The following is a 25,594-nucleotide window of genomic DNA, read 5'->3' on the forward strand; positions in this document are numbered from 1 at the left end:
GGAAGTGAGAGCTGGACCATAAAGAAGGCTGATCGCCGAAGAATTGATGCTTTTGAATTATGGTGCTGGAGGAGACTCTTGAGTCCCATGGACTGCAAGAAGATCAAACCTATCCATTCTTAAGGAAATCAGCCCTGAGTGCTCCCTGGAAGGACAGATCGTGAAGCTGAGGCTCCAATACTTTGGCCACCTCATGAGAAGAGAAGAATCCTTGGAAAAGACCCTGATGTTGGGAAAGATTGAGGACACTAGGAGAAGGGGACGACAGAGGACAAGATGGTTGGACAGTGTTCTCGAAGCTACGAACATGAGTTTGACCAAACTGCGGGAGGCAGTGCAAGACAGGAGTGCCTGGCGTGCTATGGTCCATGGGGTCACGAAGAGTCGGACACGACTAAACGACTAAACAACAACAACATTGTGTGGGTGAGTTGAGGAAGTAAAAGAAAAATTTCATTTTTTGAACATTTTCCCCCAACGTACCCAATCACATTCAGAGAAAGATAAAAGTGCTTTTTTTAAAAAAAAAAAAAAGATTGATCAGTATCATCAGTCAAGACTCAAGCTCATCTCATCTCCACCCTCTATGTTGTTGTTTAGTCGTTTAGTCGTGTCCGACTCTTCGTGACCCCATGGACCAGAGCACGCCAGGCACTCCTGTCTTGCACTGCCTCCCGCAGTTTGGTCAAACTCATGTTCGTAGCTTCGAGAACACTGTCCAACCATCTTGTCCTCTGTCGTCCCCTTCTCCTAGTGCCCTCAATCTTTCCCAACATCAGGGTCTTTTCCAAGGATTCTTCTCTTCTCATGAGGTGGCCAAAGTATTGGAGCCTCAGCTTCACGATCTGTCCTTCCAGGGAGCACTCAGGGCTGATTTCCTTAAGAATGGATAGGTTTGATCTTCTAGCAGTCCATGGGACTCTCAAGAGTCTCCTCCAGCACCATAATTCAAAAGCATCTATTCTTCGGCGATCAGCCTTCTTTATGGTCCAGCTCTCACTTCCATACATCACTACTGGGAAAACCATAGCTTTAACTATACGGACCTCTATGACACATGTTAATTTAGAGCCGGAAGCGTTGTGTTACATCCTCTCAATCTTGACCGCATCCCCTTTGGAGCTCCTCCTCCTCCTCCTCTTCCGCGGTTTAGACGACATGACGTTCTACGGGAGCGTTGCGTCCTTGCGTGCTTTCCCAGAATCCTCTCCGTCTCTCCCATTCTCCCGGCTCGGAGCTTCTCTCTCTCTCGCCCCGCCTCCTCTTCCCGCTGACGTCACCGCGCCCGGCGTGGTGGGAGGGGCGAGGAGGAGGAGGAAGAGGAGATGGGAGGGAAGAGAACCAAACAAGATGGCGGCGGCCGGTGCGGACGCGAAGGGGGACTGAGAGGAGGCAGCTCGGCGGCGGGGCGCTCCTTCGCCGGCCCCCCCTCAGAGGAGACACCCCGAAAGGGAGGGAAGAAGCCGGCGCAGCTCGAGCCTCCCTCCCCGTAGGGCCTCGCTCCAACCCCAGCCTGGTTTCCTGTCACCCCCCCTCCCCACACCTATTGACATCTGTGATCTGTGGGGCGGCTCTCTCTTTTTTGGGGGGTGGGCCCATTTTGGGGGGTTAGTTCTCCTTCCTCCATCGCCCCCTACCTTGTATTTTTTTGGGGGGAAGGTTCTGTTCCCCCACCCCCAGTTCTGAAGGGGAAGGGTGTATATGTGGGGTTTGGGGGGACCCGCACTCACCCCACGTCCATCTTCCTACCCCCACCCCTTAGATTGGGATGTTTTAAAATAGCCATCTTCCTCCTGCCTTTAATATCTTCCTTATATCTATATTTCACCCCCACCCTTCGATTTTTGGGGTCTGCTTAGCATTCCAGCCAACCCCCCCCCAAAAGAAAGGTACTTTAAGACTCCTCTTTCTCCCATTTTTGAGGCTGGCATTTCACCCCCCACCATTCAACCTGTGCCTCTTCCCACAACGGTGGGATTTGGCAGCCCTCAGCATCTAAATAAAAGGTTTTAACACCCCCACCCCTTTTTTCTTTTCATTTCCTCTCCCCAGCCCAAGTTGGGGTGTTTTAAACTTAGGCACTCCCCCTAATTATTTTTCTAGCATAGTCTCTTCTTTGTCTGACCCCTTTCACCAATTTAAAGAAGGGCTTCACCACCTCTCTTTCCCCACACAGATTTGGCTCTCCCCCCCTTAAGACAACTTGAACTCTTTAGGATCTCTCTCCACCTTCCCCCTCTGAACCCTACCTTGTTGGACCCCCAGACTCCCTTTTGCTCTGTCATCTTGGGGTAGCTCCTCTTCTTTCTGGGGACTATTAGTATTGCTCCCCTCTGACCCAAAAGTCCTGTTAGATTCAGTCTCTCTCTTCCCCCCCCCCCAACCTTGCAACACTATATAAATTGCAACCTAGGAAGCTTATCATTCCCCCTCCCTTGCTTTCTTTAGGTGACTTTTCAAACCAGTATCTGAGGTGCCTCCCCCCCCCGCCAATATTTCCCACCGGTTTACAAAAGTTATTGAAACTTTTGCATCAGCCCATTTAAAAGACAATTTCTCTTTATCCTGCTGTGCGTGGATTGCCCCCCCCCCCTTGTGGGCCAGGAGTTACTCTTATTATTTGTTGTTTCTACGCTGGCGCCTCCCCCTCGTCTGCTTCTCCCCACCCCCTGGAGAAACCTTACCAAGACGACCCCATAGGCCGCTTCCTGAGCACTTCTCTTATCCAAGAAAAGTTGGCCTGCCCACCAAATCTGAATTCACCCGTGGAAAGCTAACACCTGTCTTGGAAAAGGATGTCAGAGAACCAAGCCAACCACCACCACCACCCAATGAACAATAATGTGGGGGGTAGGGCCCCTGCCGGAAACAACCGTGGGGTCCGTAACCTTAACCAGAACCCCCTCATCAACGTACGGGACCGATTGTTCCATGCCCTTTTCTTCAAGATGGCCGTCACCTACGCCCGCCTCTTCCCACCTTCCTTCCGCCGTATATTTGAATTCTTCGTACTTCTCAAGGTAAAGGGGTTTTTTTTGCGGGGGGGGGGGGTTGACTGTGTTTATCATCTGAGGCCCTTCTTTGTGTACCTCCTCCAGGTGAGGGTGGCAGCATGAGCCTTTTTTGCAGTGGCTCCCTGTTTGTGGAATACTCTCCCCAATGAGGTTCGCCTGGTGCCTTCATTATATATATTTTAGGCACCATATGAAAACATTCCTCTTCAACTAGGCCTTTGGCTGATTAATATCCTACAGCCTTTTAATGTATCTGTGGAAGGGGTGGGGGTTGTTTTGGTTTAATTATTTGGTTCAATTATCTTGTATTTTTTTGTGTGAACTGCACTGAGATCTTTTGAGGTAGGATGATATATAGATTAAATAAAAATAAAATATGTTGTGCTGGGGGGACCTCAAGGTCTGGATGTGGCCCTCCAAACCTCCATTTCCCAGACGTCTTCGTAGCCACACTTTTCGCCAGCCCTGCACTCTCCTTGGCTGGAAATGTGTTTTTTAACTCAGATCAGGCCTCCTCCTTGCCTGGGCGGAGCAGAGAGAAGGTGTGTAGGAACTAGTCTGCGCAAAGTAAAAAATACATTTCTTGCTCTGCCCACTTTTGCCCCTGGCGCCACCCAACGCTGGCCCTTCATGAAGGTTTCTTAATGTAGTCCTCTGCCTGAGAAAGGCTCCCCACCCCTTATACATATCAAGGAAGCCTTTACTTTCCACCTGCTGAATCCTAAATACTTCCAGTTTCAAACATACATTTAACACAGCATTTGCTCACAGTCACATGGAAATAATTTGTGGCACATAAATTTCGAGTTGGAAACACTTTCCCTCCCCACTCCTCTCTTAAGCTTTAACAAGATTCTTCCTGGTTGGCCGGTTGCAACATTTAATCGCCACAGGCGACTAGCAGGATTCAAAATTAGCAGGGCACCAGGTGCATTTTGCGCTGAAATATTCTCCATTTGCCTCAAAAAGCCAGGTGCATTTTGCGCTGAAATATTCTCAATTTATCTCAGAAAGTCTGGGTGCCATTTTTTTTGCACCTAGCTGATGCTCAAGGATTACTGTAATGTATGTGCTTTGAAGCCTCGAAGTACATGTTAAAGATAGACAATATGTTAAGGAGTTTAATCATTAAGAGTAGAGTGTTTTGAAAAGTATGGTGCCAATATTTTTATTGTAAACACCAAATTAACGTGTATTAACAATTTCTGATGAAAACGTGATATTAGCAAAGTGTCTCATGTGAATTGTGTATTAGTTCATGCTTATCAAAATAATAAATAAAAAGTGTTGCCAGCCACCCACAATGGCGACTAGACATTCTGTTGTGCTGCTCACAGCCCAGGTCCCAGGAGCCATTTGGCTCCTAGCTTTTCTATCCCAGTTTTTAACACTGGCAACTAGCCGTTTAGAGCTGCTGCATTGCAGGGGGTTTAACTGGATGACCCCTGGGGTACGTTACAACATTCCAACTCTTAAGAAATAGGAAGGTGGGGTTTTTCAGTGGCTTAAGCACACACACAGAAGTGTTAGGAATGCTAATGCTGATATATGCTGTAGCTTGGTTGTAGAGCTTGTAAAAGCTCCTCGGTTGATCTCTGACATCTTTGGATAGAGCTGAGAAAGGCTCTTGGCTGGAGAACCTGTGCCTGTCATTGCGTTACAGTTCTGGGTTTGGATGGTCTGACCCCAGGTAAAAGGAAGTTTCTTCTCTGTTAACCCCACAAAAACAGCCCCCCTAGCAGATCTCATTGAGAGCTGTCAACTTGCGTGGACAGTTTTGCAAGTCCAGGCTCATAGAATTGCAGAGGGGAGCTTGTAGGTCATTTATTCAAGCTTCTCACTTGAGGCAGGAAATCCTGACCAGTGCTATGTCACTTTGTGTGGGGCTGCCCTTGAAGACTACCTAAAAAAACGTCAACTCATCCAAAATGCAGCTGCCTGCTTACTGGCTGGCTTCCGTTTTGGACTCTCATGACCCTTGTTATACAACAGCTGCATTGGTTGACAGTTCATTCCTGGGCCCAGTTCAAGGTGCTGATATTAGTATTCGTGACTCAGGTACCAAATATCTAATTGACTCTGGCCTCTTCCCTTCAGACACTCTCAGGAGGGGTCCCTCACTGGAGGGGTCCCTCTTGGTAGTTCCACTGCCCTCAGAGTTTTAGGGTGGTGATGAATCGGGAGAGAACATTCTCTGGAAGCTCCTCCAAACGGCCGGCCAAAGTCTGCCCTCCTGTAACTCCTTTGGCTCTACTCAACCCACTTGGCCAAGACTCAGGAGTGACCAGAGTTGGAGTGCAATGACTTCTGGGAGGCCCCGGGGGTCCCTATCCCTGTTGTAAACATTTGAGAAAGTTTCCTGTTCATTCAGCCTTGAAAATCAATACACAGAAGCTAACTAGCCCACAAAAATTCTCAGTCACCAGCTTTTTGGGGTGGTGGTGGGGGTTGTCCAAAAAACTTTCTCTCATCTTCGCGTGGTCTGGGCTGTATCCATGAACTCTGCTAATGCCTCTATAGGACAGAGTGGGGTGTGTAAGTGTGTGGATGCCAGGCACTGGTTGGCTGCAGAGGGATGGTGGGAGGCACCAGCAGGGGAACCCCCAAAGGAAGAAGGCTCAGAGCCCGGGGATTGGTGGTGGGACAGTGATTTTCATAGAATCATAGCATTGGAAGGGACCTTTAAGATAATCTAGTCCAACCCCCTGCAATACAGAAATACGCAGCTGTCCCTTATGGGGATTGGACCTGTAACCTTGGCATTATCAGCCCTGCACTCTAACCAACTCTAACCTTGGTCAGAGGGAGGAGGGAGAAGAATGGGAAGAGGTAGTGTCGGAAGCTGAAGGGGTAACAGGGCTTAGTGAGCAGGGAGAGTCTGTGGCAGAGAGAAGTCCAGAATCGGAGGTGGAAGCTGCAGCAGGAGAGGAGGGTGGCCAAGATTATGAGTCCAGCTGGTGAAGTCACAGGTGTCTCCCCCTCCTGTTGCGACAAGCTCCCCTCCCCCTTGTCTCTCAGAACCGGGAGAGGCATGAAAGGGTGGAGGAGAGGTTGCCTTCACTCTGGCACAGTCTCTGATTGCTTGGGAAAAGCCCTGGAGAGGAGGGGACTTAGTTGGCTGTGGGGAGGCAGGGACCTTCAGTCTCAGCAACTGATCCATGGGTGCAAAACCTATTGGGCATGAGTTCCTGTGCCCATTACACCTGACCCTCCACCAGGTGTGTGCAGATCCTGTTCTAATAAAGAGTTAACTTCAGTGTGGAGAGTGAGATTTACTGCTGGCTCACTCCTGTCAGTGTGTCTAGAAACTAGCTTGCCATCTATTGCCTCTATTGGCATCTGCCTCTATTGCCCCTCCTACTTTTGCATCTGGCCCCACCCAGCACAGTCATGTGACCCCAGGAAGGTTGACCCTCTGATAATGCCACTTGCTTGTCCAGATGGAGAAGAGAGACGGGTGCGAGTGTGCAGAAACTAGCCTGTGGCACTACCCTAAGAAGGGAATGTGGTCCTTGGTTCCTGTTTCTCCTGCTTCTAATTTCTGCCCCCCTCTCTCCTCTCGCTTCCAGGCCCTGTTTGTGCTCTTCATCCTGGCGTATATCCACATCGCCTTCTCCCGCTCCCCCATCAACTGCCTGGAGCACGTCCGGGACAAGTGGCCGCGCGATGGGATCCTGCGGGTGGAGATTCAGCGCAACTCCAGCCGCGCCCCCATCTTCCTCCAGTTCTGCGAGAGCGACCGCTTCCCGGGTATGGTGGTCGAGGCAGCCGGCGGGGAGGAGGAGGAGGAAGAAGAGGAGGAGGAAATGAGCGTGGAGATGTTTGAGAACAGCTCCATCAAGGTAGGGTGGAGCGAAGCAGACCTCCTCTAAGTGGGTGGACTCTCTCCTTTGTTAGCAGTTTCTAAACAGAGGTTGGGCACAGTGTTCAAAACTCCCCTTGTTCTAGGTGCATGGGAAGTATGGCTTTGCTTTTTGCAGTCTTCAGATGAGGACTAGAACATGTGAAAAACGAACATAAGATTTTAGCTGCAGTTCATTCATTTTCAGCTTTGTATTCTTGTTATTTAAAAAGTGTGCCTAGACATTCGGTTGCAGTGCCCATGTCCTAGGTGTAAGGTGCCATTTAGATCCTAGCTTTCATATCTCAGTTTCTATTGCTGGTTGGACGGCCACTTGCAAGGGATTCTTTAGCTTTGATTCTTGCATTTCCAGGGGTTGGGGTGTATGAGCCTAGGGGGTCCCTTCCAGCTGGAGAGTTCTGTGATTCTGTAGGATGAGGACTCCCTCATCCACTGCATTCTCTTACCATCTCCTTGCTGTGGAGATTCTCTCAGGTACGATCCATCATCACTAGTTCTCCCTGCTGGGAATGCAAAACCTTCATGCGTTTTAGAGAGAGGACTTTTTGGTGGCTAATTGAGGCCCCAAGGAACTGTTGAGCCTCAGTTACAAGGCATTGCGTAAGCAACACCAACAGCCAGGAAACCCCAATGTGGACCTTCTGGGCCTCTTTCTTTAGCTGTTGGGGACTTTCTGCTAGGCCACACACCTTCACCAGCCCTGCTCCACACCTTCCTTGAGCATTTTTTGCCTGGCTGAAATGTGTCCTTGCACTCCGACCATGACTCTTGCTTCCCTAGAGCAGGAGAGCTGAAAATAATGCCAATATATTTCACATCTGTCAACCCATGAGCCCCTTTGGTTTCAGTTAGTACATGGGTAAACGAGTCTAAAAATCCTGGGACACAAATTTTCATGGCCCTCCAGTGGCTCATCTACTAGAGGTAATGTATTTCGCGCTAACTCTGGAAGTGTGTACTTGATTCTGACCAAACTAAGCCTTCAAGATGCTCATCGTCTTTTAAAGCCATCAGATTCCTGTTCCGTCAGATTTCACTCCCACCTAGTCCCAGAGCTAGACAGTTGCTTCCAGGAAGCCATCGAGTAATCAGTACAGCTTTGAAAGGTTCAGCATTCTTGATTCAGAATTGTGTCCAGTTGTATCCCCACTTGGACGAAAACATGCTCCTTGATCTTGGGAACCGCCGTATGGTTCGATACAGTATTATAAAGAGGTTCCAAATAACATTGGAAACAAACAGCTTTCCAAAAATATATAGTGTTGGTCTCTGCCTTTAGTCCTACTCAGAGCAGACTCATTGAAATTAAAAGGCGTGACATTACGGCCTATTACTTTTAGCGGGTGTACCCTTGAGTAGAACTTTGTTGGATGCATCCCATATAGTAAATGTATGCAAGTTTTTGGCAGGTTTCTGAAACAGTACAGTGAAGGTGCCTGCCTCATATCAAGAGGCAGGGAGTTCCAGAGGACAGGTGCCGCCACATTGAAAGGTCTGTTTCTCACTAGTGCAGAAAAACATCATGCGGTCCTGCTGGGCTGGGTTTTTGTTTCATTTCTTCCAAGCCCTACAGAGCCGGCAGTAATTAACAGGTCCTCTTCCCCACCCACCAAACAGTAATTTCCTTTCCTCCCTTGCGATTGAACCAGCATGTAGTACATTACAGGTTTGTTAAACCAAATTAATGCCTTGTGTGAACAAATTGCCTGGAGTCCCCGGGTGGCAACGCAGCTGATTTAACTCACTCAATTTACTTCTTAATTTCATTTAATTTTCTCCAATATGGTTCCTCTTTTATATATATATATTTCCATTTGCGTTGAGTGCTACCCAGAACGGGGATTAAATAAACCAGCTGAAAGCTACCATTTGCTGTCTGCCACTGCAGTTGTGCTTCGTATTAGACCTCATCCAGCCTTTCAGGGCTGGGGGACTATTTCATTTCTCTGTTTAGAGTTTATTTTGCCTTGGGGGAGGTTGGCAGGAGGCTGCGGGGGCTTGTGTGTGTGTCTAGTTTCTCCGTATGGCTGTTTAAAGGTTGCTGCGTGTTATAAAAGTAATTTTGGATCCTTAACGATGATGCACAATTTCTCTGTGGCACAACAAATGTTCTTCCTGAGAGGAGCTGTCAAACGCAGTGTAAACGACTAGATTCTTTCTCGCCCCCTGAGAGAAATGCCTTGTTGCTTATAGTGCACAAAAGTACAGAGGCAGATCCTCAAGGGCAGATCCCGCAGGTGAATCAAATGGATCAGATGGGACTGTGCACCTGCATTCCCAATCAGGGTTAGGCAGGGTGGGGTCCTCAAGATGTCACTCCCATTTATTTAGGCTCTTAGCCACGTTCATTATGCTGCAGACATGGCTGCCATGATCTTTGCCACCTGATATATATGGTTGGCTGTCTTGGGAGACAATGGAAGAGTCTGCCTTAGTGGGTGAAGTCAACCTGTTGGAGAATTGCAGTTCCTGCTGTGGCTGCAGAGACTGAAGTGGGAGAGATGCACTTTGTTGCATCCGGGGGAGATGAAGGCATGTGTGTGTACTGGGACTCATCCTCTAAATGGTTTTCATGGTTTTGGATATTGCTTCTTTTAAATGGCTGTCATGTGCCCTGCGACCCTACGGCGGGCAAATAATAATAATAGAAGCCAATGTGGTAGATCGGTGGTTCCCAAAAATAATTGGGTCACTGCCCCCTTGGTTCCATCCCCAGTGCCTCCTCCCCTACCCTATAAAATGCACAAAAATCCAAAACAGTAACAGTTAATTGCACGTCCCCCCCCAAATCCTGTTAAAGCTATTTAGTTTTCAACATTGTGATATACAATGGTGCCTCGCAAGACGAATTTAATTCGTTCCACGAGTCAATTCGTTTTGTGAAAAATTTGTCTTGCGAATCGCGGTTTCCCATAGGAATGCATTGAAATTTCTTTTTTTGCCCATAGGAACACATTAATTAAATTTCAATGCATTCCTATGGGAAACTGCGATTTGCAAGACGAATTTTTCGCAAGACGAATTCGTCTTGCAAGTCACCATCATATCACAAAACGCATTCGTCTTGCGAAAAATTAGTCTTGCAGGGCATTCGTCTTGCGAGGTACCACTGTAGCACTAGCTAAACATTGCGATCTACTGATATATCACAGTGTCTGAAATGAGGATGGAGCTGTATAGAGCCATTGGCTGGCTTCACAGTTTTTCTCACGTTGTAATTTTTGCATAGCACCCCCCACCCCCATCATTGCCAGGTCAAAAACCATGCAACCAACATCATGATTGGGACTTCAAACTAGTTTTGGACAATACATCAATATATTGCCCAGTCCTATTATTTAGCTGAATTGATTCAACAAAATGGATGAACTTGATCCAGTGATGCCAGCTTTTCACAGTCTGGTGGTCATTTACACCTCCTGTTGCCCCCCTGCTGCCCCCTTGCCCCTTAGCATCCCCCCAGGTAATGCCCACTTTGGAAACCCCTGAGTTAGAAGGACCAGTGGATCTGATGTTTGGTAGAAGGTTTTCCCTGAACGCTCTTCTCCTCTGTTTCCGCTGATCCCAGTTTGAGCTGGATATCGAGCCCAAGGTCTTCCTCAAGCCCTCCCGCCTGGGTGGCGCCAAGGTACCAGCCCCCAACGAGAGCCAAGAGTTCTCCTTCAGCGGCGAGCCGGCGTCTAAAGGTATGCAGCCCCTCAGCGAGACGGTGTCCGAGTTTGAGATGCTAGCCAAAGCAGGTAAAGATACAACATTACGGACGCTTTATAAAACCCTCCTTCCCACTCCTCACCTTTGCCACACCCTTCTCTTTGCACCTCCCACTTTCCTTTTCTTTTGGTGTTTGCCACTCCTTGTGTGTGGGAGAGGTTCCTTTTTGAGAGGGAGTGGGGCCATGGCAGAGAAGGCCCCGCTGCCCGCGCACTCTCGGGGAATGCAGCCTTTGAAACTGACTCGTTCTCAGTGACCTTAATGCCATGGAAAGGGGCGGGCAGCGATATTAAGAGGTCGAAAAGATGCACTTTTTATAGAAGAATGGAGGCATGGGGGGACTTATTTGGAAAAGCACTACAAACAAGTTAAATTGCAGGCAGGAAAGGAGCAGCAGAAGGAAAATGATACGGCAATTGTATTATAGGCATTTTTGCAATAGGCAAGAGTTTGATATACAGGTGAAACTTGGAAAATTAGAATATCGTCGATAAGTGCATTTATTTCAGTAATGCAACTTAAAAGGTGAAACCAATATATGAGATAGATGCATGACATGAAAAGCAAGATATGTCAAGCCTTTATTTGTTGTAATTGTAATTATTTGTCGTTAGGCGGGTCAATTATAAACGGAATGTAATTAATGAAATGTAATAGTGATGTTTATTTTTGTATTATTGTAACTATTTGTTTTATTACTGTGGAATTTCCAAAAGAAAGCATTTGTAAAAATTAAAATAAAAATAAAAAGTTGCATTACTGAAATAAATGCACGTTTCGACGATATTCTAATTTTCCGAGTTTCACCTGTATACAAAAACACGGGAGGTGGAAGTGGGAAGTCTATCAGGAAATAAAGTAAGTATTTGATTTAAAGTCAATTTGTAAAAAAATGGGAAATTCAGAAAAAATTGTATGGGGGGGCAGAGAGAGTGTGTCCTGAATCTCTCAACGTTCAGTTTAATTGGACGTCCACAACTCCTAATGTTATGAGAGAGGGAGGAAAACATTTCTCTTCTTTCCATGCCCTGCATTAATTTTCTAGGCTTCTAGCATGTCGCCTCTTATTTCCTTAACTAAGAACACCCAAACACTGCAAGCTTCCTCATGGTGGAGTCACTTCGTCCCCTTGGATCATTTTTCCTGTCCTTTTCGGGACTTTCCCCAGCTCCTTAGAGCCCCCAAGGAGGCTTCTTTTAATCGACGGGCATCTGTGGTGAACCAGGCTGAGGCAGTACCCCTGGGGGCCACCACTGGTTTTCCATCCTCTTGGCCTTTTCAAAAAGACAGTTTTCTTTTTTTAAAATAAAAAAAAATCCTTGCAGTCTGGCCCCAGGAAGAGTACATCGTGGAATACTCCTTTGAATACGGGTTCCTCCGCTTGTCGCACAGCACCCGCCAGCGCCTCAGCATCCCCGTCATGGTGGTGACGCTGGGTAAGAAGTTTTGCTTTTCCATTCAACTGAGGGTGGAGGTTTGCTTATTTGCTGTGCCTGGTTTTTGTTGGGGGGGGGGGAAGGTTGAGCAGCAGGGTACAAATGTTATTATTATTATTATTATCTTTATCTATCTATCTATCTATATATCTATCTATCTATCTAATTTGTTAACGGGAAAAAATAGCTGCAAACATAAGGAAAGAAAGAATCAACAGTTTAAATCATTGAGTGTCACAGCCTGGAAGGACAAAAGTACAAAGGTGCAGCAAAGGGGATAATGAAGCATTAACTCGTACAAAGATTCTCTTCACTGTGCTGCCACGCTGAAAGATTGATTCCCATGTTGCAGACGGGAAACTGGCTTGCTTGAAACTCCACCTAGTGAGCTTAGAGTGGCATGGTGTCAAGATTCGAACTAGGGGGCGCTCCTTGTTGCTTTTAGGCCTGTGTTGGCCACTACTTGAAGGGACGCAGGTGGCGCTGTGGGTTAAACCACAGAGCCTAGAGCTTGCCGATCATAAGGTCGGCGGTTCGAATCCCTGCGACGGGGTGAGCTCCCGTTGCTCGGTCCCAGCTCCTGCCAACCTAGCAGTTCGAAAGCACGTCAAAGTGCAAGTAGATAAATAGGTACAGCTACAGCAGGAAGGTAAACGGCGTTTCCGTGTGCTGCTCTGGTTTGCCAGAAGTGGCTTTGTCATGCTGGCCACATGACCTGGAAGCTGTATGCCGGCTCCCTCGGCCAATAATGTGAGATGAGCGCCACAACCCCAGAGTCGGTCATGACTGGACCTAATGGTCAGGGGTCCCTTTACCTGGCCACTACTTGGCCCCAGCTTTTTCTTTTCCCTGTGCCAGGTTGCCTCTCTCCCAAATCACAAAACACCCACTCCTTCCCCCCCATCAGCTGGAAGTTTTTGAGTCTCCCGTGAAATGCACAAACACCCCTCGACTTGCTTCTTCCTGCTGCTACCAGCACAGCCAGTTTTATTTTCGCCTATTTTCACAAACCCTCTTCTCCATCTTCTCCCCAGACCCCACTCGAGACCAGTGCTTTGGAGACCGGTTCAGCCGCCTGCTGCTGGACGAGTTCCTTGGCTACGACGACATCCTCATGTCCAGCGTGAAAGCCTTGGCTGAAAACGAAGAGAACAAAGGTTAAGCATATGTATATAATTGGCCTCTGTTATCACTCAGTTACAGATCTGGGCTGGGCTGTTGCAATCTCTGGTGGGGCAGAAGGCCAGAAGCCCAACACTAGATGGCGCCAGAGCCAACTAATTGATCTAAGTCCACTTTGGGAGATCTTTGTTGCTGAAACGTCCTTGTTTTTTCCCCTTCCTGTCTATCCCCATCACTGCTGCCTTCCCTTCCCTCCTGTCATTGCTCAGGGTTCCTCCGCAACGTGGTGTCTGGGGAACACTACCGATTCATCAGCATGTGGATGGCGCGGACCTCGTACCTGGCAGCATTCGTCATCATGGTCATATTTGTGAGTATTCTGTGTCAGCTCGTGGGCTGCTTTTCAACCCCAGTAGATCCCAGGAGAGTGCTTGAGCACAAATTATTATTATTATTATTTTCAATTAAATTTGTATACCACCATTCACCCTTAGATCTCGGGGCAGTCCACAACATAAAATTGCAATCTAAAAACCACAACATACGTAATAAAAGTAAGAATGACAGCAAACCAATAATCCCCCTCTCCCACAACACATTTAAAAGGATATTGGATGTGAATACCCTTTTAACGGGCCTTGGGCCTGCAGACCTGAAGGAGCATCTCTACCCCCATTGTCCAGCCCAAACACGGGAGGTCCATCTCCAAGGGCCTTCCGGCAGTTCCTTCCCTGCAAGAAGCGAGGTTACAGGGGACCAGGCAGAGGGCCTTCTCGGTGGTGGTGCCCACCCTGTGGAATGCCCTCCCATTAGATGTCAAGGAAATAATGGAAATAAACAACTACGTACCTGACTTTCAGAAGAAATATGAAGGCAGCCCTGCTCAGGGGAGTTTTCAGTGTTTAATGTTTTATTCTGCTGGAAGCTGCCCAGAGTGACTGGGACAACCTAGTCAGATGGACAGAATCATCATCATCATCCTCATCATCATCCAAAGGCCTGGTTGAAGACAAACAACTTTGCCTGGTGCCTAACGGTGTATAATGAAGGAGCCAGCCAAAGCTCCCTGAGTGGTCTGTGGTTAAAATAATTGACTGAGAACCCAGTGAAGTTCCTGGCTGGGTGATATTAAGGGATGCAGCTCAGAGGCTTGGCTGTCATGGGGCGGGGCGGGGGGTGCCTTCACAACCAGCAATGAGGTCTGGATAACTACTGAAATCATCTTCTTCAAGGGGAGGGGGTTGTTCCATGACAGCCCACCACACCTTTAAAACATCTGCGCTACTGACACTCAAACTTTGGGATTGTTGAAATATATACAACAGCAAATTAATCAATTTGAGTTGTGCGACTCAAAATTTTTAGGCTTAAGCTTCTTTCGTTTCCTAGTTGATCTACCCCTGGATCATAGAATCATAAGAGTTGGAAGGGGATCCCGAGTGTTATCTAGTCCAACCCCCTGAAATGCAGGAATCTCCGCTCAAGCATCCATGTCAGATCTCCGTCCAAGCTCTGCTTAGAAACCTCCAAGGAAGGAGGTGATTAAATGAGCACTGGCTATTAAATAGCACTGGAGATAAGATTAAGGGTTGGACTGGATGGCCCTTGTGGTCTCTTCCAACTCTACAATTCTATGATTCTATGATTATTAAAAGCTAATTATTATTTAATTATTATTTGGGAGCTCATGTGTACAGTGCCTTCGGTATTTACTTCAGGCGAAAGGGCAGGTGTCTGCAACTATTAGAATTTTGGTTGGTTGGGGGTTTTTTTGGAGGGGTGACACTGCCCTACATCCATAGGGAGCCTGGGGCTCTAACACTTGCCCACCCCTTCTCTTTTCCAGACTCTCTCTGTCTCCATGCTTCTGCGATACTCGCACCACCAGATCTTTGTTTTTATCGGTAAGTATTTCATCTGGTCTTGCTGGCGTTCCAAGAGCCCAAGTGGTCAGTTTGCTGGAGGACAAAGACAGCAGTTTTCTTCTTTCCCCAGCCCCCTGGGTAGAGGGTTCAAAGAGGGCTTGCCACTTCGGATCAGCCAGCATCAGAAGGTCCGCAGCTTGGTTTGAAGGGAACCCGAGGGTCATCATTCCTGCAATGCAGGAATCTCAGCTAAAGCATCCGTGACAGCCCAACCTCTGCTTAAAAACCTCGACAACCTCCTGATGGGAGACCTTGTATAGAACAGTTAGAGAATGTGAGGCCATTGTTGAAGCGGCTGCTCTGGCGGCCCACTTTACTGCCAATCCAGGTTCAAGGTTCTTGTATTTATTATAAAAGCCCTGAACATCTTAGGCCCAGGGTTCCTCAGGGGCCTCCTGAGCCCTTATATTCCAGCTTGATCACTGACACCACCTGCAGGAGCGTCGCTGGCCATTCCCCGAGTCGGTGAGGCTGGTTTGACAACAACAAGAAACGGAGCCATTGTTGTAATTGGCCCAGTCCTGTGGAACTCCCTACCACTAGAGCAGTGGTTGTCAAAGGGTGTCGCAAGAGAGGATGGCAAGTGTGGCAGGAAGATTCAAGGGCAATAAAAGACATTTTGAACAGTTTTTATGTAACTGCGTTGTTTTATCCTATACTGGATCGTATTAGGAAGTAGTTGTGTTCTATATTATAAAACAACTAGCACTGCTAGTTGTTTCTTTTTGTTTTCCGATGTATTTCTTATCTATACAAAAATTGGGTGTGGTGCGAGCAATTTTTATTCTGAAAGTGTGACTCAGAGAAAAAAGTTTGAGAACCACTGCACTAGAGATTTTGCAGGTACCTTCTGTGCCAATTTTTAAACACCTGCTGAAAACTTTTCTTTTCCGCCCAGCCTATACAGGTGATTAAGAATGGTTAATTGGTGTCTAACTTTTTAAAGGTTTCATTGCTGAAACTGCTTTGATATGTTTCTTTAAAAAAGGGATGCAGTGGTATGATAATTTAACTTAATTTATTTACAAAGTTAAAAATAATATTTTGAAGCCAAGCTGTAGTTAGCACTAACCACAGTTTGTCAACCGAGATGTGCTAAACAAAATTTGGCAAATTTTGCGGCCTCTCTCTCGCCTCTGCTTTTCGCATTCCTTCTAATTGGAGATCAAACCTGGGATTATCTGTGTTGAGGGGTTCCTCTTACCCCACCCTGGGGGCTGGGGCTGCCTCCTCTCCTCTTGAATGTTTTTTCCTCCTCCCTCTCACAGTGGACCTTCTGCAAATGCTGGAGATGAACATGACCATTGCCTTCCCGGCAGCCCCGCTGCTGACCGTCATCTTGGCTCTCGTGGGTAAGGAGACTGCCTTGCAGGAACGGCCTTGGATATACCAGGCCCATTAATTCTGTCTCTTACATCTTGCGCACCACCTTTTCCTCCCAAGGAGAGCTCAAGGGGATGGGCACGATTCTTTCCCCTCCCCGCTTTATCCTCCCAGCAGCCCTGTGAGGTAGGCTAGGCTGGAAAAGAGTCAGTGGCTACTGGCCCCTGGTCACCCAGTGAGCTTCAGTGGCTGAGTGGGGATCTGAACCAGGTCATAGTGCAGCCTTGGGTCCTGAGCACCAGTTCCTGGGAATTACAATGGGGGAGAGTTGCTGCTATTGCGCAGGTGGGTGTGGGGGACTCCCCGGTCCTTTCTGGGGTAAGTGTGCCCCTGAAGGACCAGGTGTGCAGTCTGGGGGTCATTTTTGACTCGCAGCTGTCCATAGAGGCACAGGTCAATTCTGCGTCCAGGGCGACTGTCTCCAGCTCCACCTGAGACCCTCCCTGCCTTTACACTGTCTTGCTAGGGTGGTCCATGCTTGAACTACTGCAATGTTCTCTCTGAAGGTGACTCAGAAACTACAACTAATCCAGAATGCGGCTGCCGGGACCATATAACACCAGTCCCAAATGACTTGCATTGGCTCCCAGTATGTTTCCGAGCACAATTCAAAGTGTTGCTGCTGACCTTGAAAGACGTCAACGGCCTCAGCCCTGTAGACCCAAAGGAAGCATCTGCCTATCGTTCAGCCCAGACACGGGAGGTCCAGCTCCAAGGCAGTCCCCTCATTCCCTCCTTGCGAGAAGTAAGGCTACAGGGAACCAGGCCTTCTCGGTGGTGGCACCCACCCATCAGATGCCAGATAAAGAACTGTACAGATAAAGAACTGTACAACTTTCCAAAGACAACTGAAGGCAACCCTGTGTGGGAAAGTTTTTAATGGCTGATGTTTTACTGTGAATTTTTAGTATTTTGTTGGGAGCCACTCAGAGTGGATGGGGCAACCCAGTCAGTTAGGCAGCATATAAATAATAATGGTAATAATTCTCATCTGGGGCATCTGGTTGGCCACTGTGAGGAGGGGATGCTGGACTAGGAGGGCCCTTGGCCTGATCCAGCAGCCTCGTCTTACCTCTCTCTTGGGATGCTGAGCTCCCTGACGGCTTGCTGGCCTTCTCTCTCCCCTCCTCTCCACCATCCTGCGGCAGGCATGGAGGCGATCATGTCTGAGTTCTTCAACGACACCACCACAGCCTTCTACATCATCCTCATCGTGTGGCTGGCAGACCAGTACGACGCCATCTGCTGCCACACCAACACCAGCAAGAGGCATTGGCTGAGGTAAGGGCACACAAAGCTTCAAATTCCTGGTCTTTATAGGCCTCCTTTTCTCCCAGCCCGCTTAAGGTGGCCTGTGACGTCCTCCTTCCATCCCTGTGTTATTCAGCAATGACTCTGTAATTCATGCAATGACTGTTGTGATTCCTGCATTGCAGTGGGGTTGGGCCCCGGGGTCCGTTGCGGCTCTGCAATTCTTTGATTCTATGTGAGGCAAGGAACGGGCCCCAGGGTCACACGCAGTGAGCTTCATCACCAAGTGTGGGACTTGAAGCGTGGTCTCCCGGTCAGGATTCGAAATTAGCCAGGAACCAGGTACATTTCGCACCTGTCTGTTGGCCACTTGCGACCAAGTGCAGGTGCACCTAATGTCTCCACCACCTGGAGGTGCATGCCTGGGGGTCCTTGGATCTGGTCTGTTTTCACACACTAGCAACACGTCCTGTAGAATTCTACCCATTTTATTTTATCTGCATAATTGGAATGAATTTCAGGAACCAAAAAGTCGTACTGAAAAATACAATTTCCCAGCTTTCTGGTACCAAAATGGCAACTAGGCATTCTGTTTTGGCAACTGTAACCCTGTTTTAAGGAGCCATTTGGAGCCTAGCTTATATTTCTGAGTTTCTAACACCACTCACAGCTCAGTAACTGCTGCACCACATTGGATCTCCTTCTGTGCCAGATCTGACCACTGAACTCAGCCCTCTCTATTTCCAATGGTCCTTATTTGGTTCACTTCCCACACTTCTTCCACAGTGTTTCCATTCCCATCTTTCAGTTGTGTGGCAGGGGAGTGTGTGTGTGTGTTTGTTTGTTTGTTTCACTGTATTTACACTGATTGTAAGAAAAGAACTAGCAACAATAACTTAAAGCTTTCAGAAAGTTAAAATAGCAATAGACAAGAAATAGATTAAAACACGCATCAACATTCTGGTTTGTCAGCTCCGTCTGTCTTGAGAGACAATGGAGTGCGCCTCTGAGGGTGAAGCCACAAACTGCTGTGTTTGCAGCACTGCTGTGACCTCCCTGGGGCGCAAGCCTGGGCCGTGTCTCTGGAGGTCCTGGGCTGCCCAGACGACAAGACCTGCCTTTCAGCCTTGCTGGTGTCCAAAGGAAAGCAGAGCAAGACCTTTGGCACCAGATTGGCTGCAGGAGTTGCTGGAAGGAGGCATGCAAGGCGCCATCCAACCGCCTTAGGGACTCCACTCTGGATTTGTGTACGGTTTACTCCTGAGCCTTTTCTTCTCCCAAAGATATTCCTCAAGGCAGTGGAGGTTTAGGATCAGAGTTTTCCTTCTCCCAGATGGGCTCCCTTCTCAGGCAGATAAGCCCCCCCCCCCCAATCATTTCCCTCCACAGCATGTGCAGAAACCCCTTTCTAAACAGGCATGTTTTTAGCAGGCGCCGAAAAGAGCCCAGCGAAGGCACCTGCCTGGCATCAGCAGGCAGGGAGTTTCACAGGTGCTGCCATGATAAAAGGTTGAGTTCTTCTAAATGTGGAGACGTTCTTTATGTGGAGTCTGTAACAGGGCTAGTTCAGCTGATCCAAGAGGTCAGTACCCATGATTCTGCACTAACTGCAGCTTCGGATCAAGTGTGATTGAAGACACTACAGAGCATGCACTGCAGCAATCCAGTCTTGATACAGTGGTGCCTCGCTAGACGAATTTAATACGTTCCACAGGTCTTTTCTTATAACAAAAAATTTGTCTAGCGAATCCCATAGGAATGCATTGAATTTTTTTTGGAAATTTTTTTTGCCCATAGGAACGCATTAATTGAATTTCAATGCATTCCTATGGGAAACCGTGATTCGCTAGACGAATTTTTCGTAAAGCGCATTCGTCTAGCGAGGCAACCTCCGCTAGAAAAAACCTTTCATTAAGCGGAAATTTCGTTAAGCAGGGCATTCGTTAAGCGAGGCACCACTGTATATGTGCTTTAATCCCCTTCCCCCCTTGTCTCTGTTCCTCTCCAGGTTTTTCTACTTGTACCATTTTGCCTTTTACGCCTACCATTACCGCTTCAATGGGCAATACAGCAGCTTGGCACTGGTCACATCGTGGCTTTTCATACAGGTATGTTGGCAGTTTCACCATGTTTGTCTGGAGTGCAGGAAAACCTACAGGGTTAACCACAGTTAACCATTCAGGATGTAGAACTAGCCTTGCTATGAACTCAGCAGGACTTTGTGGAACAGTTGAAGGAGCTGGGGCATTTAGCCTGGAACCAGCATTCGAAATTTCCCCGGGGCATTTTGCACCTGGCTATTGGCCACTTGCAGCCAAGTGAAGATGCCCGGGTGCCAGGATGGCTCATGACATCTCCACCATCTGGAGGTGTTTGCCTGGAGATCCTTGGATATTGACTGTTTTCACACACTGCGGAATTCTGTCCGTTCTATTTTATCCGCACGATCAGATAAAACAAATTTCAGGGACCGAAAAGTTGTGTTGAAAAATACAACTTTTGAGCCATCGGGCCCAAAAATGGCAACTAGGCATTCCCTTTTCAGCAACTGTAATCTTAGTTTGAGGAGCTTAGGCAGAGAGGTGAAATGAGACCCATCTTCAAATATCTGAAGGGCTGTTCCATAATAATAATAATTTTATTATTCATACTAGTGTCATTCAGCCCGTTTAGTAAACGGGCGCTAGCCAGGCGGGAACGAAGGGGAAGCCCTGGGACACGAAGATCGGCGGGCGCTGCTTGCTGGGGCTTGTCAACCCCGGCAAACAGCGCCCGCCAATCTTCGGCTCTGTCCCCCGAAAGCGGAGCAGCCGGGGTGGGTGGGGAGAGTGTGCACGCGTGTGCGTGACGCCCGCTGGCTGCTGGTCGCGGGGGGGAGCTGCCGGGAGCGGCGGTTGGCGGCCGCAGGTAAACTGTAGGCAGGGGGGTGGGGAGTGGGGAGAGCGTGCGCGCGTGTGTGCGTGTAGTCTCTGCGCCCAATCCCTGTGTCCGTGGGGCACATGCGCAGTAGCGCGGACACAGGGACACAGGGAATCTGGACGCAGAGACACTTGCACTTTATTATATAGGATGCCGTCCATCTGACTGGGTTGCATTGCGCCAGCCACTTGGGGTGGCTCCCAACAAAATATTAAAAACATAATGCAACACCAACCATGATGAACAGGGCTACCTTCAGATGTAGTTTGGCTAGTTCCTTTTACTGTATTGTGAAAAAGTAATAAAAAAAAGTTCAAAAAAGGGCACATAATTCTGCATTCTTCAGTGCTGGGCCTGTGTTATTTCGGTGGGTAAGCTTTCTTTTTAAAACACCCAGTTTCGCTCAAGGGTCTGGGAGGGTGAAGCAGGCAGCGGAATGGACCACGATTCAGAACGCTTGACCAGTGTGGATGTCAGCCGTCTTTGCCCCCCCACCCCAAGCTTAAATCCTCTGCTCCTTGCCTTTCCCACAGCATTCCATGATCTACTTTTTCCACCACTACGAGCTGCCGGCCATCCTGCAGCAAATCCGGATCCAGGAGATGTTGCTCCAGAACCAGCAGGGCGGTGCCCAGACCACCCTGCAGGACAACCTCAACAACAACAACACCGTCGCCCCCGCTGACCCGGCCGGCCCGCGGCCCCACCTGGATGGGGCCCCCACTGTGGACGGCCCCCTGGCGCCCGATGATGCCCACACAGCAGCCGTCGTAGCCGCCACGGTGGCCTCTCTGGGCGACAACTTCAACTGGGTGGCAGAGACGGCCGTCATCGCAGAACCCTCCTTCATGTCCAACCTGAGCGGCTCCCTCCTGGACCCCAGCGTCGCGCCAGAAGCCGCCGGGCCCAGCAGTCACCTCCAGGACGTGGCGTCTGCCTCGAGCGTCATGACCCGCCTCCTGGTCAGCAGCGACCGCACAGAGGCTCCTGTAGGGTCCATTGCCATCGAGGTCACGTCGACCGCTGGGGTTCCCTCACCAGGTGGACTGGCCTTTTCTGCTGCTGCTGCTGCCGCCACCCCCCTCAGTCCAGCCCGCGAGGACATCCTACAGCCTCCAGATAGCTCAGCCGGCCACGGCAAACCCCCGGACACAGACTGCCTCGCAGGCCATTGTCCACTCAGCTCCGCTGCAAGTGGGCCCCCGGGCAAGGCCTCCGAGGGGGGACTCGCGCAGGCGGACTCCTTGACGCCGGCGCCTTTGGACAGTGCGGCTGATGCAGGCCCAGATTTGCGCCGCCTCTCCTGAGCTTCCTGGCGGATGGGATGCTTGTCAGTTCGACCGTCCATTCTCCCTGGGCTCACCTGCAATTCTTCTGTTGAGGAGGTGCAGACCTTAAAAGGCCCAGAGGCAGAGGGAGAGAACCTGCTCCTCCTCCCTTTCTCTCTCTCTCCCACCCCTTCTTCCTCCAAACCCAGGAAAGGAAGGAAAAAATGTGAATAAAAAAAAAGAGGGGCTCACACCCATAGCCAGTAAGCCCCCCACATCTGAAGAGAGTCCTCTGGTTCCTTCCTGTTGGGAGTGCAGAGCCACAGCCCCCCGCCGGTCTCTCTGCCCCCCACCCCACCAAGCTTTTCTCAAATCATGGGACTCCTCGCCCCTCCGCGCCTTTGGTGTCTGCCGGAGATGTGGACTTAATTTTGCTCTGGAATTACTGCTGTTTTTCTGCGTGTGCTTCTCTGCTTTTGTCAGGAGGGGGCGCTGGGGAGGCGACCGAAACGGGTATCATGGCGAACTCTGCGTCGGGGGAGGGGCGGAAATGGGTGGCTGCTGGAGAAGGACTTGAGTCCCTTGTGCAGAAGGGGCCCCCCGAGATTAACCCCCTTTAAATCTGGGGTTCCTGGCAGCCACTGCTCTCGAAGATCTGTCACCCCAGAAGCGCTGGAGTCATAGAAACTTCTGTCTGGCTTTTTTCTTTCCTTTTTTTCCTTTTTAGCATGGGGGACAGACTGCAGTTTACTCTGAAAGAGGCTGCGTGTATAGAGTAAAACAGCAATAGATCTTTCTTGTTAGAAGGGCACTTTTAAAAATTAACGTGATGGTCTTGGGAAGATGTGGAGGTGGATTCTTTCTCTCGTCAAGGAAGCCCTTTTTGGCCACTGGGGAAGGGGGTCCTCAGAAAGCCACTCCCCCCCCCCAAAAAAAAGTTTGGCTGACTTTGCAGTGGCTTGCCTGGTGGTCACTGGACTGTGTGTGTCCCCCCCCCCCTCCCCATTTTTAACCTCTACAGAGGAAAGGCCAGCGATTACGTTGTTCCCAGCACTCCAAGGTTCTAGAAAGTTGCAACTTTTAACAGTGCATCCTTAGCAACCGCGAGAGGGAGCAGCTCCTGATTTTCAGTCTGACATGGGCTTGATGAGAGAGGACCCTCATCTTAAATGAGGGGGCTATTTAGGTGCTTTGAAAATTGTGTGGTTTTTTTTTTTAAGCTGCCATTTGGTGAGAACCCTCGCAGCTCCCTCTCTCTTATGCCTTTGCACAGATGTTGACAGGTGAACCCAGTTCTTGTTTTATGCAGCATGGCAATTTAGGATTATTCTCCACTCTCCCACCCTAAAAAATATCCCAGCCCAGTGCCTTATCTCGTAAGCAGAATGCGTTTTGAAGAGTGTGCCCATGCATGCGTCAAAAATGCCACCTAAGTTCCTGGAAACATAAAGAAGAGAGTGGGGTGGGGGGCAGGGGGCACCCCTCCCAAAAAAAGGACCCGCTTCCCAGGAGTCTTTGCCCATCCCTTTCTGGAGCAGAGCTGTACCCCTTAAATTGTGGGGTGTATGTGGGAAAGGAACCATCGTAAGAACACAGCTGGCTCCAAACTTTTGAGTGCCTTTGTACTCAGCTGATCTAGCAATCGCAAGGGGAATTCAGAGGCTGGAGGGGACGTGTTCAGGGGGTAGCACGGGCTGGACCTCAGGAAGCCCTGCCCCTATGACCTCACTGTCCTGCCATGTGGTCCTTGGCAGCAGGCAGGAGCCAAGCACCCTGGGAATCTTAATTCTTATTTTTTTTGTTCTGCCATGAGATGCAAAGTGCAGCAGGCAGGCACATCCTTAAGCAAGCAGCAGCCTTTTTCGAGACTGGAGCCCAGGAGCGTCTGTGAGATGCTCTGATTTTGCAGTCAAAATCACCTTTGGGTGCTGTGCCCTACCCTAAAGCCAGGGAAGGGAGAACCCCTTAGATGGGTGATGTGCAAGTAGTTTTGGGGTGGAGGGTGGGTTGGCTGACAACAAGCAGAATGGTGGTATCCCCCACCCCCAGGCCCCCATTCATGTGCAATATGTTGGTGGGATCATTTGCTGCCCGCCCGCCCACCTCTGCTTGGCGACGGAGTGCTTGTAGGTAACCGGAGGTTAGGGTTTTTACGCTGTAGTTGTCAGGCAGAAAGGATCGAGGGGTTGAGAAAGAGAGAAGAATCACATCAAAACTATACCAGGAATGAAGAGTAGAGTTCATTCTATTTAATGTACAAAAAAGTATGTATATATTATATATATTATATATATAATAAATACTATATCTAACAGCATTGCTTCCGTGCTCCTTTTTTCCCTTAACTTTGGGGTGGAACAGAGTACGATTTGGGGCGGGGGGAGGGGAGAGAGAGAGAGGGAGAATTTTGCCCGTCCCCCCAAGCCGTGCAAAATCCAGTCATGTCTGCGTTGCAGCTTCTGTTCCGGAGAAACACCCCATTCATAGAGGGCTGAGAAAGCAAATCTCCATTTTACACACCACAATCCCCCCCCCAAATCAAACCAGTTGTCTTCCGCTCAGCACCACAAATACTTGCTCTGCACCCCGCAAAATCCCAGAATTAAAGAAATGTGATGCTCGTCGCATCAGCCACCCCCAGCAGCAGTGTTCGAAACTCCCGTTGTTCTAGGTGCGTTTTGCAACGGAGTTTCATTAGCGCGAGCAGTTTCTGAGCTCAGTGCAGTACTGAGCCTAAGATTTCAGATAAAAACTGCAGTGGAAGGAAAGGAGGACCTTTTTCTGCCTCCCCCACTTCCAGCTACTCTCTGAAGACTGGAGGAGATCCTCTTAAGAATATTAGAGGGGTGGGCAGGGGAAGGTATAGAGCATGTGAAAAAAATGAACATATGATTTTAGCTGCAGTTCATTAATTTTCAGCTTTGTATTCTTGTTATTTAAAAAGTGTGCCTAGACATTCCATTGTTGCCCCCATAACCTAGGTTTAAGGTGCCATTCAGCTCCTAGCTTTCATATCTCAAGTTTCCAACACTGCCCAGCAGCTCTCGTCCGCAGTCTCAGCCTGAGCTCTTAGGGTTGTCTCCAGCGAAGGCGTTCTCACCTAAATTAGTCACATGCATTGATTTCCGTAAGTTCGCTTTGAGCAAGTCTAACACTGGCCGCAACAACTTATTTCTTTGAAATGCTGTGTTGTTCATTTTCTCCACTCCAGTGACCAAACCTCAAGGAGTGGTCCAAACTGATCTTGGTGTCCTCAGCCCCACCTGTAAGGAGTTTCACCCGGTGCTTACCAGCCTAAATTAAGCATGACCTGCCACACTGCAGCCTGAAATCTGTGGCAACTTCTTGAGGTTATTTTGCCCCAACGTATAATCTCTGCAGAAACACCACCCTCTATAGTCCGGATGTCAAGAATTCTAGAGTTTTTGTGAGTTTCCAGAACACAGCTAGACAGAAGCAAACAAATGGCAGAAGCCAGCGCATTTGTCCGTCTAGCTCGGAGGTTTTGAGACAGAGCCACTTCCTGGAGATGCTGTTGGGCATCGAACCTGCAATCTTCTGCATGCAAAGCAGATGCTCTCCCACCTTCAAAACAGAAGTTTCTAGTCCTCATTATTCCGAGTAGTAAAGCTAGCTTACAGGTGGTCCAGCTAGCTTACAGCTCTACACTTACTGGCAGGGAACATGGCCAGCTCTACCTGGA

The 25,594-nt window shown here is 48.9% G+C and overlaps 1 protein-coding gene across 2 annotated transcripts; it reads left to right on the plus strand.

Moving 5' to 3' along the window:
• Positions 1–1,334: 1,334 nt before the first annotated feature.
• TMEM259 (transmembrane protein 259) lies at positions 1,335–24,205 on the plus strand. 2 transcript variants are annotated; one of them, XM_035119831.3, is made up of 11 exons: positions 1,335–3,020; positions 6,584–6,856; positions 10,445–10,616; positions 11,913–12,023; positions 13,058–13,180; positions 13,415–13,515; positions 14,992–15,049; positions 16,339–16,422; positions 17,602–17,734; positions 19,713–19,812; positions 21,157–24,205. In XM_035119831.3, the coding sequence occupies exons 1-11, from the start codon at positions 2,796–2,798 to the stop codon at positions 21,928–21,930; spliced, it is 2,154 nt and encodes a 717-aa protein (XP_034975722.3). In that variant the 5' UTR covers positions 1,335–2,795; the 3' UTR covers positions 21,931–24,205. The 2 variants fall into 2 exon arrangements, with proteins under 2 accessions (XP_034975722.3, XP_034975723.3); XM_035119832.3 differs by having other exon boundaries at positions 2,031–3,020; positions 10,445–10,562.
• The last annotated feature ends 1,389 nt before the right edge of the window (positions 24,206–25,594 follow it).

Source organism: Zootoca vivipara, chromosome 6 (genome assembly GCF_965207765.1).
Source record: "Zootoca vivipara chromosome 6, rZooViv2.hap1.1, whole genome shotgun sequence".
NCBI lineage: Eukaryota > Metazoa > Chordata > Lepidosauria > Squamata > Lacertidae > Zootoca > Zootoca vivipara.